The sequence below is a fragment of the Mustela lutreola genome, chromosome 1 (assembly GCF_030435805.1).
Source record: "Mustela lutreola isolate mMusLut2 chromosome 1, mMusLut2.pri, whole genome shotgun sequence".
NCBI lineage: Eukaryota > Metazoa > Chordata > Mammalia > Carnivora > Mustelidae > Mustela > Mustela lutreola.
Genome location: NC_081290.1, coordinates 259,238,128 through 259,252,255, shown reverse-complemented (window position 1 = coordinate 259,252,255; position 14,128 = coordinate 259,238,128). Strand labels below are relative to the sequence as shown.

Sequence of the window (14,128 nt, the reverse complement as noted above, 5' to 3'; positions counted from 1 at the left end):
TTATGTCATTATTCTTAAGTTAACTCAGATTCATATTATCTACATTTGGAAGTATTATTTCCCTTCTTATGGAGTTAATCAGTCTTTAGTATTAACTTTTCAGGAAGCATCAGCTTTTCAGGAACGATTCTTATTTTGGGCTTAAGAAATTACATGTTGGGGTGCCTAGGTGGCTCAGTCGTTGGGCATCTGCTTTCAGCTCAGGTCATGATCCCAGGGTCCTGGGATCAAGCCCCGCCATCCGGATCCCTGCTTGGCAGGAAGCCTGCTTCTCCCTCTCCCACTCCCCCTGCTTGTGTTCCCTCTCTCACTCTGTCTCTCTCTGTTAAATAAATAAATAAAATCCTTTAAAAAAAAAAAAAGAAAGAAAGAAAGAAACTATATGTTAACCCATTAACACTGGTGGGGTTTTAAAGATATGTTTGTATTTGGCCTGCAATTTATTTGCTTATCTCCCATTCTCAAATATTTATCCTTATTAAAGGGACAATGTAAATTGTATAACACAACACCAAAAATGACCTTTTGTATCTAGCTAAGGGAGAATAGCTGATTAGCTTTGAGTAAAAATACAATGACTGTACAACGTCTGGCCCAATCTCCTGAGCTAGGCTATTTTGGGTATCTGAGTACTTGTCTGATTGTGTAAGGTGAAGACTCCACATTACCAAAACAATTCACTAATAGAAAACCAAGATACATCTTAATATAAAATAATATACCATGAAGGATTCCTAACACAATCCACTTATTTTTAAAAAACATTACTTAACCTGACTGATTTCATTTGAAGGTTTATTTTACGTCAGGTCACAAAGAAGTAAACCTAACTCATCAGCTGTGTCACTCTGTAGAGCCACTGAGACACTGGACATCTGTGTGACTGTCATATATTACAAAGCAACTGAATCATGATCCCTATTATTTTCCCACAATATACTTCTGATGCAATTTTTAATGTGCTTAATATATAAGAAAACTCCCCATATATTTATAAGGGCACCAAAATCTATTTGACAGATATTACTCATTTAAACATTTTATAAATCCAGAAAAGATTTTCTAAAGTGCTCATCTGGTTGTCTAGAAATGCAAAGCCTAATCTTGAATAACTACATGCCTTTCAAAGGAATATGGGAAGCAAGCCTTTGGAAGCATCCTTAGAAACAAGAAGGTAAATATGCCAACTGGAACTAATTGATTAAATTCACTAGTTAACACTGCTTTCAAAATGTATAGTATCTGGGAACTGAATATTACTCATCCTTTTTTAGATTTGCTTTTCTTCAGCCTGGCCAACATTGCCCTAAAAATATCAACTAAGACTAGATATGTGGAAATGGCAAAGAAAGAATATATGTACTTTACTGGGGTTATCTACCCTAGACTTTTTCTTTATTAGAACTCATTGGATAGTATCTTTTGTGAAGCAAAGAAATATGGACGTCAAGGACCCCCTTTAAATGATCTCTTCGGGAAATAAATGTTTGTGAGCAATACTGATGAGTTTTCTTACAACAGCGCACCAACTTTGAGCTGTGAAATATGAGAAAGCATTCAACATATAAATAAAATGTCTCTTGCCTCCTTCCCAAGTATTACAGTTAATGGATTTTATACTCCAAGTAATGGAAGGCAGGAAACAAACATATTTAAAGCACACCCTATGAAAAGAAAGTTCTACAATGAACTATCACCACATGCAAAAAGAGTTCTGTATAACAAAGCTATTTCCATGTCCCCAGGGGGTGACCCAGAAAAAAAGAGTACTTTGACCTGGTTATAACAAATTCTCTCTCTCTTGGTAACCTATCCAGGTCTTTAACAAATTATCACTCTCAAAGGTTTTCCTTCTATCAAATCTAAATCCTCACTGTTAGAAGTTCAAGTTCATTTCCTTCTTTTGAGGAGCCAATTACTGAAGATGGGTCAAGAAGGAAAAATTAATGTCAGCATTCAAAAGAAATGACAAGATGAAACTAGGTTTATTATGAGATTTTTAAAAATAGCTCTAGTATGAAAGGCTTAAAAACAGCAAGTTATATTTGGATAAGAGACTTCTACTTCTTATCTGAACAGCAATCCACTCTTGATTTAAAACAAAAGCAAAGCATTCTCACCATCTGGAGCTGCTGGTAATGAAGGAAATACTTTGTACTTAGATCTGACATAGTAAAAGGTCAGGAAAAGCTGCATTTCTACTGTCCTAGAACCTGCTTAAAAAACTTGCAAAGCAAACCGAACATTATATGAATTCCAAGCAGATCTGCTGATTTATCAATTTATGGAACAGGCCCATTTCTCACTGTATTCAGTTTGTCTAAATGTAGTTGTGGCCTCATCAATGACCTACAAGAGTCCACTGTGATCCTGTAGGCTGCAGTTATCTCCATTAAAACCTTAAAACCAAGGACTAAAAGCTCAAAAGAAATCCTCATTTCCAAGGACTTCCCAAAGACAATGAGAAAGGGTTAAAGCTGTTGATCATTTGTTCTTACATTTTTTTAATGCAATTCTACTGCTTACTTTTAACACTATTTCCTATTTATCTCCATTTCTTGTCTATCAATACCCTATTCCCTAGCAAGACAGATTAGTTTTTTATTCCTGTTTTCTCCTTCTTTTCTCTTTAGGTAGCAGGCTTCTAGTCAGTTTTACTGACAGGTTCTTAACAGTACACAGGCTGTGGAGTAGCAAAAATGCAGAGCCAGAGGGCGAGTATGTACCTTATACCCCTCAAAGTACAGTTTTGTGGATTATCCTTATCTTAAGCAAACTGGCACCCAGAAAGTAATGACTGGTAAAGATGGGCAACAAGCACAGAGGTAACTTCTCACATTTGTGTATAGCTTCAGTATTTTTCACAGAAAATACTATCATGTGAACCAAGGTTAAAAAGATAGATCTGTGAATAGAATTCATCCACTTGTACATTCTTCTGCCAAAAGTAAAACATATTTATAAGAGAAATACAAGATACATATGCACCAAATAGATAAGACCCAATATTCAAGCCATATTTGAAAATTAATCCAAATTCATTGCAAAGGTACACTCATCAGTTCCCTAATATTTTTAAAAATCTCATCAATCTTAAAAACGTAGGGCTTTAGAGCTGTTTAGTATGATGAAAATCACTCTTAAGTTCTCCAGTATCTGAACAAATAGCTCATGAAGTCTTTATACACGCAGATACACAGACTGCCTGTAAGTTATAAATACTTAATTTTATCAGGACAATTCCCTCTGAAAATAAATGTGGGCATTCCATATATACCACTGGCTTTATCCTCTAATGCTGTGTTTTAGAAGTAAGCCTCCTTTCTCAAATCAAATTTTCAGAACCATAGTCGCTGGAGCCTTAAAATCATTTTGTTAGGTTTGATGATGTGCCGGTGTAGGGCCTGGGAGGGGATTCAATAATCAACTACAGAGACAGTAAGCTTTTATCAACACATTCGAGTTGATGTTGAACCTGGTGCGCTATTGCAGAGTGCAACTGAGTGTTTTCCCCACAGGCTGTAACTGATTATTGACTCCCCCCCCATTAGCATGCAGGGTGCATACTGAAGGTTCAAATAGAAGACTGAGGGACTCCTATCCCAAGGCCACTGCTGAAAGACAGCCTATCACTTCGTGTAACTGCAGTCTATGTGTGACAAACCTGACCTACATTTTTCCCTTTCTTTCTCACAAGAGCTTGTCACTGTTTTAAGAAGCTATTTTCTAAAATGCATAATAGAAATGACTTTTAAAACTGCTCAGGAAAGGTGCATTCCTAAAATACCATTTATGGCAATCTTATAAAGAATAGTTTATTCGGGAGACAATCATGAATCCTAGCCTAAAACAAGTTGGAAGACAGCAGAGTGCTTTATGATGTTATCCCCTATAGTTCCCTCCTTTCGATTGACATTTATATAGTACACTTTGTTAAAAGTGCTACAATTAAAATTTGAATGAGTACATAATTAAATTTAATGAAAAGAAGTTATTAAACATTAATTAAAACTGTGTGATTGAACATTTTTCATTAGTTAGAAAAAGCAGCTTTCATGGCTTCCAAAGAAGCCACATCTTAGTAGTTTTGTTAACTACTCAATGGATACACAATAAGCACTACTAAGCAGAGGACACAGTTAAAAACAGTGATGGAGGGGAGGAGTCAAGGCGGCAATAATAACTTGGTATGAAGGCTGGAAAACGCTCCTCAGGAATGGCTGCAGAATGCGCTTCAAAGAGTTGCCAGTGTGCTATGGCTCCTCACCCCAAGTACCCACCATGCCGCTGCAGGTCATACTCCTTTTTTGTCTCTTCATTCCCTAGAATTTTCCATGCCTGATCAATTTCGATGAACTTCTGTATACATTGCTCCACTGTTCCTGCTGGCACATCTGCACTTTGTTTATCTGGATGATACTGCCAATCAAAAATAAAGGGGGTGGTGAGTAGAGAGGGTTGATGGGGGTTAGGTTAAAAACAAAACTAAAACAAAACCAAAAACCCCAAAACTTGTAAATCTAAGTTTTAGTTAAGAAAGAAGGTGATGAGAAGATGAAAACTAAGATACCAAAGCAATGAGACAACAGTGCTGGGCACAGGAGACAACTGCCAGGTTAATTAGACCACTGGAGTAGCTATAAATCCACCAGTGACATGATCTGTCACAACATGCAAAGACAGCATTTTCTGGATAATTTGCTGATGGAATCACTGGTCTCATGGACAATTTACCTAGAGAGGATGACTAACGCAAACAGAAATAGGTACTTGCAGAAGAGCAGGACATGACAAAGAAAGGGCACAGACTATGCAGAGTATGACACTTTCCTTATATAAGGTACTTAGCTGTAAACACCATCACTATTGAACTACTAGCTTTTTCTTAGGAAATCAGATTATACAATCATACTTAAAAATAAATACCTTTCATCTTCCAGCTCAGCCGGAAGATGTTTTTTTCCAGTCCGAAAGATTTTAAAGTTACAAATCCCCAAACAAGAACTTTTATTGAATAATGGTTATTCTAGGGCAGATTGGTAAGAAACATTTTTTTGTTCTAAGGATTTATTTTAGAGATAGAGAAGCGTGCGTGCGTGCGTACACACACACACACACACACACACACACACACGCACACACGAGGAGGAGGGCCAGAGGCAGAGGGAGAGAGAAAGCACCTCAAAACACTCAAGCAGACTCCCCACCTTGCACGGAGCCCCACATGGGGCTCAATCTCATGACCCTGAGATCATGACCAGAGCCAAAACCAAGAGTCAGATGCTCAACCAACTGAGCCACCCAGGCACCCCAGTAAGAAACAACTTTGAAGAACTAAACAAAACATTGGGATATAAGTTAATTCATTAGTAAATCTTTCTCACTTGTGTTTTCAAAACCTAAGAAATGTTTTTAAATGTTTTCAATATGTAGTAATTTGTTTAAAGTATTTGGTCAAAACAAGAACGTTTTATACAAATTCATCAGTTCTCAAATGTTAATGTAAAATGTGGCTTACTAGAGATCTCATATTATTTCCTTTTCCCTCATATTCTCCATGACTCTCCTTTCTCTTTTTATTTATTCATTCTGAAAGAATCAATGTCATTTGCATTTCAGCAATCTTTCAACAAATAAGTGAGAAAAGGTTATGTAAATGTAGAGACATTGGACCATAGTAGCAGATATTCAAACGTGTCATTGTTTCACTCTCAAGTAAACAAGGAACCACTTGATAGTATTCAACTAGAATTTGCCACCAGTAATTACTCTGAAAGTTTTATCAAATATGTTACAGAACATACCTTAGTTTTAAAAGTTACCTTGGGAATCTCCTTGAACTAGTAGACTAGTTTTCCTCCTTTAGATTTTGTCCCTTTTTCTTCCAAGTTTTTATTAAAAAACACGCAAAAAAAAAACACAAACAACCCACCATTTTTATATTTCATGACATTAATATGATTCACTCACATACTTATCAATTAATAATGGCATACTCACTTAAATTCTTTGAGTATTTTAGACATTGAAAGAACACAAAATATCTACAAGTGGAACATCATGCATTATCCAAGTTGCTAAGGCCAAAGTCACTCAGTGAGTTGTGGCAAGTAACACGAAGTAAATTGACTTCAATCCTCAATCCAGAAATCAGAAAGTATATAAATTTTTAATCATAACGTAGACTACTGGTTTTGACAGTGAATTTGTTTTCATGCTGAACTTTTTCACGCTGGTGATGATTCTTGCTGGCAGAGCAAAAGCTATTGTGTTATCTGGTTGCACAGAAGAACACTATGCATGCTGAGAAAAAGATTACAGGGCAAACAAAGAGAATTTCCCTTTGGCAAACTATTTCTCTTCCTATGCCAAATTTAACAGTTATCAACATTTAAATATTTAAGCTAATTAATATAATGACTTAAGAAAAGAAAGGGAAACTATGGCTTCACTATTTCATCTTTTTATGATAATGATTTATCAAATCATGCTCATAAGTCATTCCCATACTAAGGTCTAGGCAGTCCCTACATTTGGGCAATTTAAGTAACATCCCCAAACCAAAACAGAGTTTGCAACGTTAAAGTTCTCTAGCTAGCTAACCTATTCTTCTAATACTATGTGAAGAAGATTTATGTAACAAGCCTTACCAAGAAAGCCCTACAAAATCAAGAATTAGTTTGTGGCCACCCAAAATGAGAAACTATCACTACATTTTATTGAGTCATAGCTCAGTTCTATGACAGTTCAAGCATAATACAATTTCTTACTAACTTGGTATTTTCCTGACTGCTATGTTAAATAAGCAACTCACCAGCTGAGGCTTTTTAGGTCTAATTTGTTGTGCTATTATTAGAATGCAATAAATTTTATTCTATGATAGAGTCCAATTAAGAAATGGCAATTAGGGGCACCTAATTGGGTTAGCTTCTACCTTCGGCTCAGGTCATGATCTCAGGGTCCTAGGATCAAGCCCTGCATTGGGCTCTCTGCTCAGCAGGGAGCCTGCTTCTCCCTCTTTCTCTCTCTGCCTGCCTCTCTGTCTACTTGTGATCTCTGTCAAATAAACAAACAAAGTCTTTAAAAAAAAAAAGAAAGAAAAGAAAAGAAAAGAAATGGCAATTATTCAGACCTGTACCCCTGTACATTATATGTTTAAAAAAAAAGTAAGAGGGGCACCTGGGTGGCTCAATGGGTTAAAGCCTCTGCACTCAGGTCATGATCCCAGGGTCCTGGGATCAAACCCCACATGGGGCTCTCTGCTCAGCGGGGAGCCTGCTTCCCCCTCTCTCTCTGACTGCCTCTCTGCCTACTTGTGATCTCTGTCTGTCAAATAAATAAATAAAATCTTAAAAAAAAATAAAAGAAAGAAAGAAATGGCAATTATTAGCAAATAAATAAATGTGTTATTTAGGGTGCTAAAAGTCTCAGTCCAATCTGTTTTGACAGCAAGTTCCAGAACAAAACGAAGGTCTAAAAGAGAATAAAACATTCTATGGTAGGCTAATAATGGCCCCTAAAGATATCAGGTCCTAATTTCTGGGACCTGTAAAGTGTTACATAAGGAAAAAGGATCTTTGAAGGTGTAACTTGAAGATCTTTAAATGGAAAGTACTCTGAGTTACTAAATTCAAAGTATTCTTTAAAAAAAGAGGTAGAGGGGCTATGACACACAGAAGAGAAGATGGTATGAAGAACATTCAAAGAGACAGAGAAGGATTTCAAATAATGGTATCAATGACTGGGAGTGATGAGTCCATAAGCCAGGGAATGCTGACAGCCACCAGCCGCTAGAAGAGACAAGGAATGGACTCTTACCCCTAGAGCCTTGACTTTGGTCCAGTTATATTGATTCTGGATTTCTAGACTCCAGAATTGTAGAAGAATACATTTCTGTTGTTTTAAACCACCACATTTGTATTAATTTATTTTAGCAGCTATAAGAAATCATATTCTGTATAAATATATCTATGGTTTATATAAAAATACAAAGATTCTAGAACAGGCAAAAGAATCTTGAAATAGAACAAAGCTGAAGAACTTACACTACTGGATTTCAAGACTTATAAAGCTACACTATCAAGATTGTAATGCTGGCATATACATATATATATCTAAATATATCAGTAAAACAGAATAAAGAATCTAGAAATAATAGACTCTCTCTCTCTCTCTCTCTCTCTCTCTCTCTATATATATATATATATATATACATACTATATGTACAGTCAATTGATTTCCAGCAAAGGTATCAATGCAATTCAATAAACTGAACTAAACAACTGGATGCCAAGTGGAAAAATTAACTTCAACCCCTCTCATTTCATAACCAAGAATTAACACAGGATGAATGAGTCATAAACATAAATATAAAACACAGAATCATAAAGTTTCTAGAAGGAAAATACAAGAGAATATCTTTATCCCTTGGGATAGGCAAAGACTGCTTTGACAGAAAACAAAAAGCACAAACAATAATGACACAAAATGGATAAACTGAACATTAAAATTTTAAAACTTTCTGCTCAGCAGAGACACCATTAAGAAAATAGACAAGCCACAGACTGGTTAAAAAAAAAAAATGATAAACTATATATCTAAAAAAAGACTTGCACCTGGAATATACAACAGTTGGGGGGCGCCTGGGTGGCTCAGTCGGTTAAGCGTCTGCCTTCGCACAGGTCATGATCCTGTGGTCCTCTGATGGAGTCCTCCATTGGGCTCCGTGCTCAGTGGGAAGCCTGCCTCTCCCTCTGCCCCACCCTCTGCTCATGCTTTCTCTCTCTCAAATAAATAAAATCTTTAGAAAAGAAAGAATATACAACAATAACAAAATCCTACAAACTGATGATAAAAAAAAACACACTTATTAAAAATCGGAGGGGAAACACTTTTCAAAGAAGATAGATGAACAGACTATGGCACATGAACTTGTACTCAAACTTTTTCATTAGTTAACAGGAAAATGTACATTTAAAATATCAAATATTATTAAATACCTAATAGAATGGCTAAAATAAAAAGGACATAACACTAAATGTTGGTGAAGATATAGATTAACTGAAGCTCTCATATGGTGCTGGGAGGAAATTATTTGACAATTTCTGATAAAGACACACAGATACCTACTCTATGGTCAAATAATTTTGGATATTTACTTTTGGATATTTACTTAAGAGAAATGAAACATAAACATATGCTCACTAAAAGACTTATAAAACAATGTACTCACAGCCTTACTCACAATAGCCAAAAACTGGAACAATAAAGTCTATGAACAGGAGAATGGAGAAATGGTAGTATGGCCACATAGGAATACTATTCAACAATAAAAAAGAAAAAAAAACTATGATATACTCAATAACAAAGATGAATATCTAAAACATTACACTTGACAAGAACAAAAGGATACTTACTATTTGATTACACTGATATGAAATTTAAATTCAGGCAAAACTATTCTATAGTGATAGAAATTAAAAGTTGGTTTCCAGGTGAGAATAAGGGGTGGAAATTAACTAAAAAGGGACACAGGAAATTTTCTGAAGGAACTGAAACATTAGTATTTTGTTTGAGAATGTGGCTATAAGATACCAAATCTCACCAAATTGAATATTTAAGAGCTGTGTATTTTTCACTGTATGTTGACCACATCTCAATAGAAAAACACCTTCAGACATGACTAAAATTATTAAAAGAAAATTAGAAAACCTTTCTAAGCTATAGAGAAAAAAATGATAAATTTCTTCCAATATTGAAAGAAAAATATAATTAAAACATAGAAAATTAATACAAAGACTAATACACATTAGTGAAAAGTTTAAATCACAGACAGTATAAAAATATACTTTTATTGTTTTCATAAGTACATATGCCAACCTCCAAAAAACTTTACAATATTTTAAAAAGTTAAGTATTGCTGAGCGGAAGACTAAGTACATTCAAAATTAAAATATCATAAATATGTCACAATACACAGAGTGTCTCTCTGTGATTACTATAACAGTACAGAGGTGTCTGTCTCCAAAGTTTTAGCAAAACTGCTATTTTACTATTCTCAAGTGACTTGATAGTTACATCTTTATGATCTGTTTAACCTCCTCACTTTGGGGGGAAATTTATCAATTACACAGTCCTATATTCGTTAAGTCCCCATGTCACTAATTGAGGATGAGAAAAATAACACAAACAAAAGACAAGAAACTGTCTTGATCTGAAAATATAAGATCACTCATGCAACTATAAGATATGCAGAAAATTATGTAATAGAATATCAGGATTAATATATGTTATCTATATCCTAACTAATTATCTAATTAATAATTAAAGTTTTCATTAGGAACTCTTAATTATGACTAGCTGAGATTCTATGGCAAAGGGTTGTCCAATATGGAACATTTTGATTTTCAATCCTCTCCATATAATTCCAAGTGCTTTCTAAATATCTAATTATGGAGTGACTATCACAATATGTCAGCCCAGAGAAATTCAAAATGTGGTCCTCAGATTTGCATCATCAGTATTATCTGAGAGCTCGTTAGAAGATGGCCCCATCCCAAACCTGGGAGGAGTGGAGGGCATGTGGGATCCAGAATCTGTTTCGACAAACTCTCTAGGCAATTATTATGCATGCTAAAGTATGAGAAGCACGCTGTTAGTCTCTACTGCTTAAAACACAGAATTGCGTGCAAGTCAGAAAATTAGTGCTTTGTAAACATTTCACCTTGACAGATGCATCCCTCCATGTAGGTATCCACGCACAAAAAAAGAAAAAAAAATGCTCAATGAGTGACACTCATCAATTGTTAACATAGACCACCACAATGAAAATTACACAAAGTGTTCTAAGTCATAAATTTTTTGATATTTGATATCTTTTATTCACTAATCATAAATGCCAGCCCCTTTATTTCATTGTTTGCACAAATGTCAATGTCAATGATGAGGAAGCTGATGAAATCTGAACAATATGCCAGTAGTATTTTAACCTGTTGATTTATTTTTAGAGGAGGATACAACTTATATCGGGCTTCAGCTATTGAACATACAATAATGTCCACTGATAGGTTTAACAAAGAGACAAGTGTTTTTCTACTAAAAAGACAAAAGTTAAAAGTATGTGTAAGTTGAGAAGAGCATATTACAATACACTGTAAAAATTCTAGCAACTTCTAAAAGGTTTTAGTGCAAATTCATATATTCATTAACTCCAAATGACCTTTTCTAATGGCTAAGAAACATGTAAAGTTGAAATGAAATGGTATTTCTTTAAAGACAGTGTATAAGACAGTTTTATGGTAAACTGCCCACTATACAGTAAGGTATTATTTCAGATCACCTAAACAGAGGTCCACCAGTTTTAATGCCTTTTTCTTTTTTAAAAGTTTTTATTTATTTATTTGAAAGAGACCACATCAGAGAGAGAGCACGCATGAGCAGGGGAAAGGGGCAGAAGGAGAGGCAGAAGCAGACTCCCCACTGAGCAGGGAGCCCCATGCAGTGCTCAATCCTGGGACCCTGGGATCATGACCTGAACCGAAGGCAGATGCCTAACTGACTGAGCCACCGAGGTGCCCCTTTAATGTCTTTCTTACATTCCTTTTTAAAAGGACATACTGCTTTACTTTACTGATAGCTTGCTACTTAAATCTAAAATTAAATAAAAAGTTAGGGAATCATACATTAATCCTTTACTACACATGTGTGATTATGCTGTCTTGATTTGTAAAATATTGACTGTAAACAGAAAGTAACAATCAACTATGAAAATGCCTCTGAGCAAATTTATTTAAACAAAAATTCCCAAATTGTTATACTGGTATTATTTGATCTATTAATGTGGACCCTAAGGACACAGTACTTTGGTTTGTGTAAAAATGTGTTTGATATCATTAGTAGGATGCTAGTTCTCTATTTCTAGCTTCAAACTTCCTTGAATTCCATAACCAAATTTCAAAACACCTAAAGCTATCTTATCAGTACTACCTAAAGTTCAACATGTTCAAAATCCAATTTATCATCCAGACTCTAAAATTAGTTTCACCTCCTGTTGAATTCACCACTATGCTCAATAAAAGCTGAATGAATGAGTGATTAAGAGAATAATAAATACATTTCCTAATAATCCAGACTGCAATAACAGGGCAACCCTCCTTTCCCTCATCCCATGAACCACCAAATTCAGTAGATTCTGCCTACACAATGTCCTTTCTATTCTCAGTGCCAAAACTAGTTAAAATGAAAAGTAGCTCTTTCTTGTTCTCTAGCATTCGCCTTCTAATAGCTCTCAATCCATGCATCCACTTCCAGGTTCACGTGCCTAGTCTTAAAATGCTAATCATGTCATTCCCTGACTCAAAAATTTTAATAGGTAACCTACTATACAGTGAATTACAGTCATAGTCTTTACTCTTATAGGTAAAGTCCTCCAATAAAAGAACCCCAACCTACCATTCCAGTTCTATTACAAGCATTACAGATAAAGCATTTATGCTTAGTCATTCTACACTAGTCCTTCAGATCTCATCCCTTAATATGCATACCTTTGTTTCCATGTCTTATTTATACTGTTGTCTCCACTGAAACATCCCCCATCAGTTCAAATGCATCTCTTCCGTGAAGCTATGTTTAATATCCCTACCCAGAGGGAATGAGATGTGTGTGTGTGTGTGTGTGTGTGTGTCCTTTTGAACTGCTTCATCATTCCTAATTTTAAAGGAAATGATAGTTACTTGGGGGACTCAGCCCTCCTCTAAAACACTTACTACAAATACTGTATCTTTTTTTTTTTTTTAAGATTTTATTTATTTATTTGACAGAGAGAGATCACAAGTAGGCAGAGAGGCAGTCAGAGAGAGAGAGAGAGGAGGAAGCAGGCTCCCTGCTGAGCAGAGAGCCCGATGCGGGACTTGATCCCAGGGCCCTGAGATCATGACCTGAGCCGAAGGCAGCGGCTTAACCCACTGAGCGACCCAGGCGCCCTACAAATACTATATCTTAACTATATCTGTAGCTCTGCGGAGATTAGCACAATGCCCCGCTTCACAAATATCCTCTATAAATACTTATTTAAGTTGTACATGTAACTTTCCCCAAAAGTACAAAGTCTGAAAGTTCCTCATTTTAGTCAGCACTAGATAGTCAGCACTAGATAGAAGGAGGAGCAAATTTTAGTTTTAATCTGAGCTTTGCACTTTTGTATCTTTGCTCTCACACTCCTTCCTAGTAAACGAGTATTAACTAGTCATTCTATTCAGCTAACACATCGACAGATATGATTCAGGGATATGCTTTGACGCAGTGGTCTTCTTCAAATACTTTCCAAACTGAAGAATGAGATATGGATCACACAGATTCTTACTAAGAGGAATAAATTCAAGAACATACTTGGGAAAAAATGGATGTGTAACTGTGGGATGTGTGAATATGGAAAAGGTTGAAACTTAAAAAAAAAAAAAAAAAAAAAAAAGTCCTTGATGTCCTTTTCTCTACCCCTGCTCAGTTTTCTGAAAAGGAAAGTGTTCGTGTTTCCTATACGAATTCTGTACTACTAAAAAGAGAGTATCTATCATAACATCAGGAAATTTTTATCAGTATCTGCAAAAAAGAGAACTGGATGCCATGGCATTTTTTCACCTTTTTTGCCAATAATTCTGTGGACAGAATCCCATTCAGATAATGTCCTGCCAAGCCCCAATAGGCCCAATGTCGAATTTCCATGACATCACAGTGGATACACATTCCAAAGAGACTACAACGCAGATACCACTGAGGAACTTCAAAGCACAGCACACACATAAACACTGAATAAAAGCTTATTGTGGGTCATTTTGATCTGAAGTCTTCTTGCTTTCATGAATCCAGTCCGCACTACATTTTGAGGCACTCATCACCTCTAAAGATAGTAAGAACCCATTTCTTTAGACACTGGTTGTGAAAGAAAATTGAAAAGGTCAAGTTAAGTGAATTATGTAAGAGGGCATTCCTACATCTGACCATAATAATATCTGACAGCAAGAATACCACTGTCCCACGTTTTTACTGATGAAGAACTTCTTTTGATTTGTGAAAGTATTAAATATAGGCTCTATTAAAATTAGCAGTTTCTTAATCTTTGACAATTTTATGA

General features: G+C 35.6%; 1 protein-coding gene across 2 annotated transcripts in view; it reads right to left on the bottom strand.

Moving 5' to 3' along the window:
- The window catches only part of DNAJC24 (DnaJ heat shock protein family (Hsp40) member C24), a 54,701-nt gene that overhangs the window by 14,351 nt on the left and 26,222 nt on the right, over positions 1-14,128 (bottom strand). For both annotated transcript variants that reach the window (XM_059138965.1, XM_059138955.1), the window contains exon 3: positions 4,281-4,419. In XM_059138965.1, the coding sequence (XP_058994948.1) occupies positions 4,281-4,419 (139 nt within the window). The remainder of the gene's footprint in view (positions 1-4,280; positions 4,420-14,128) is intronic.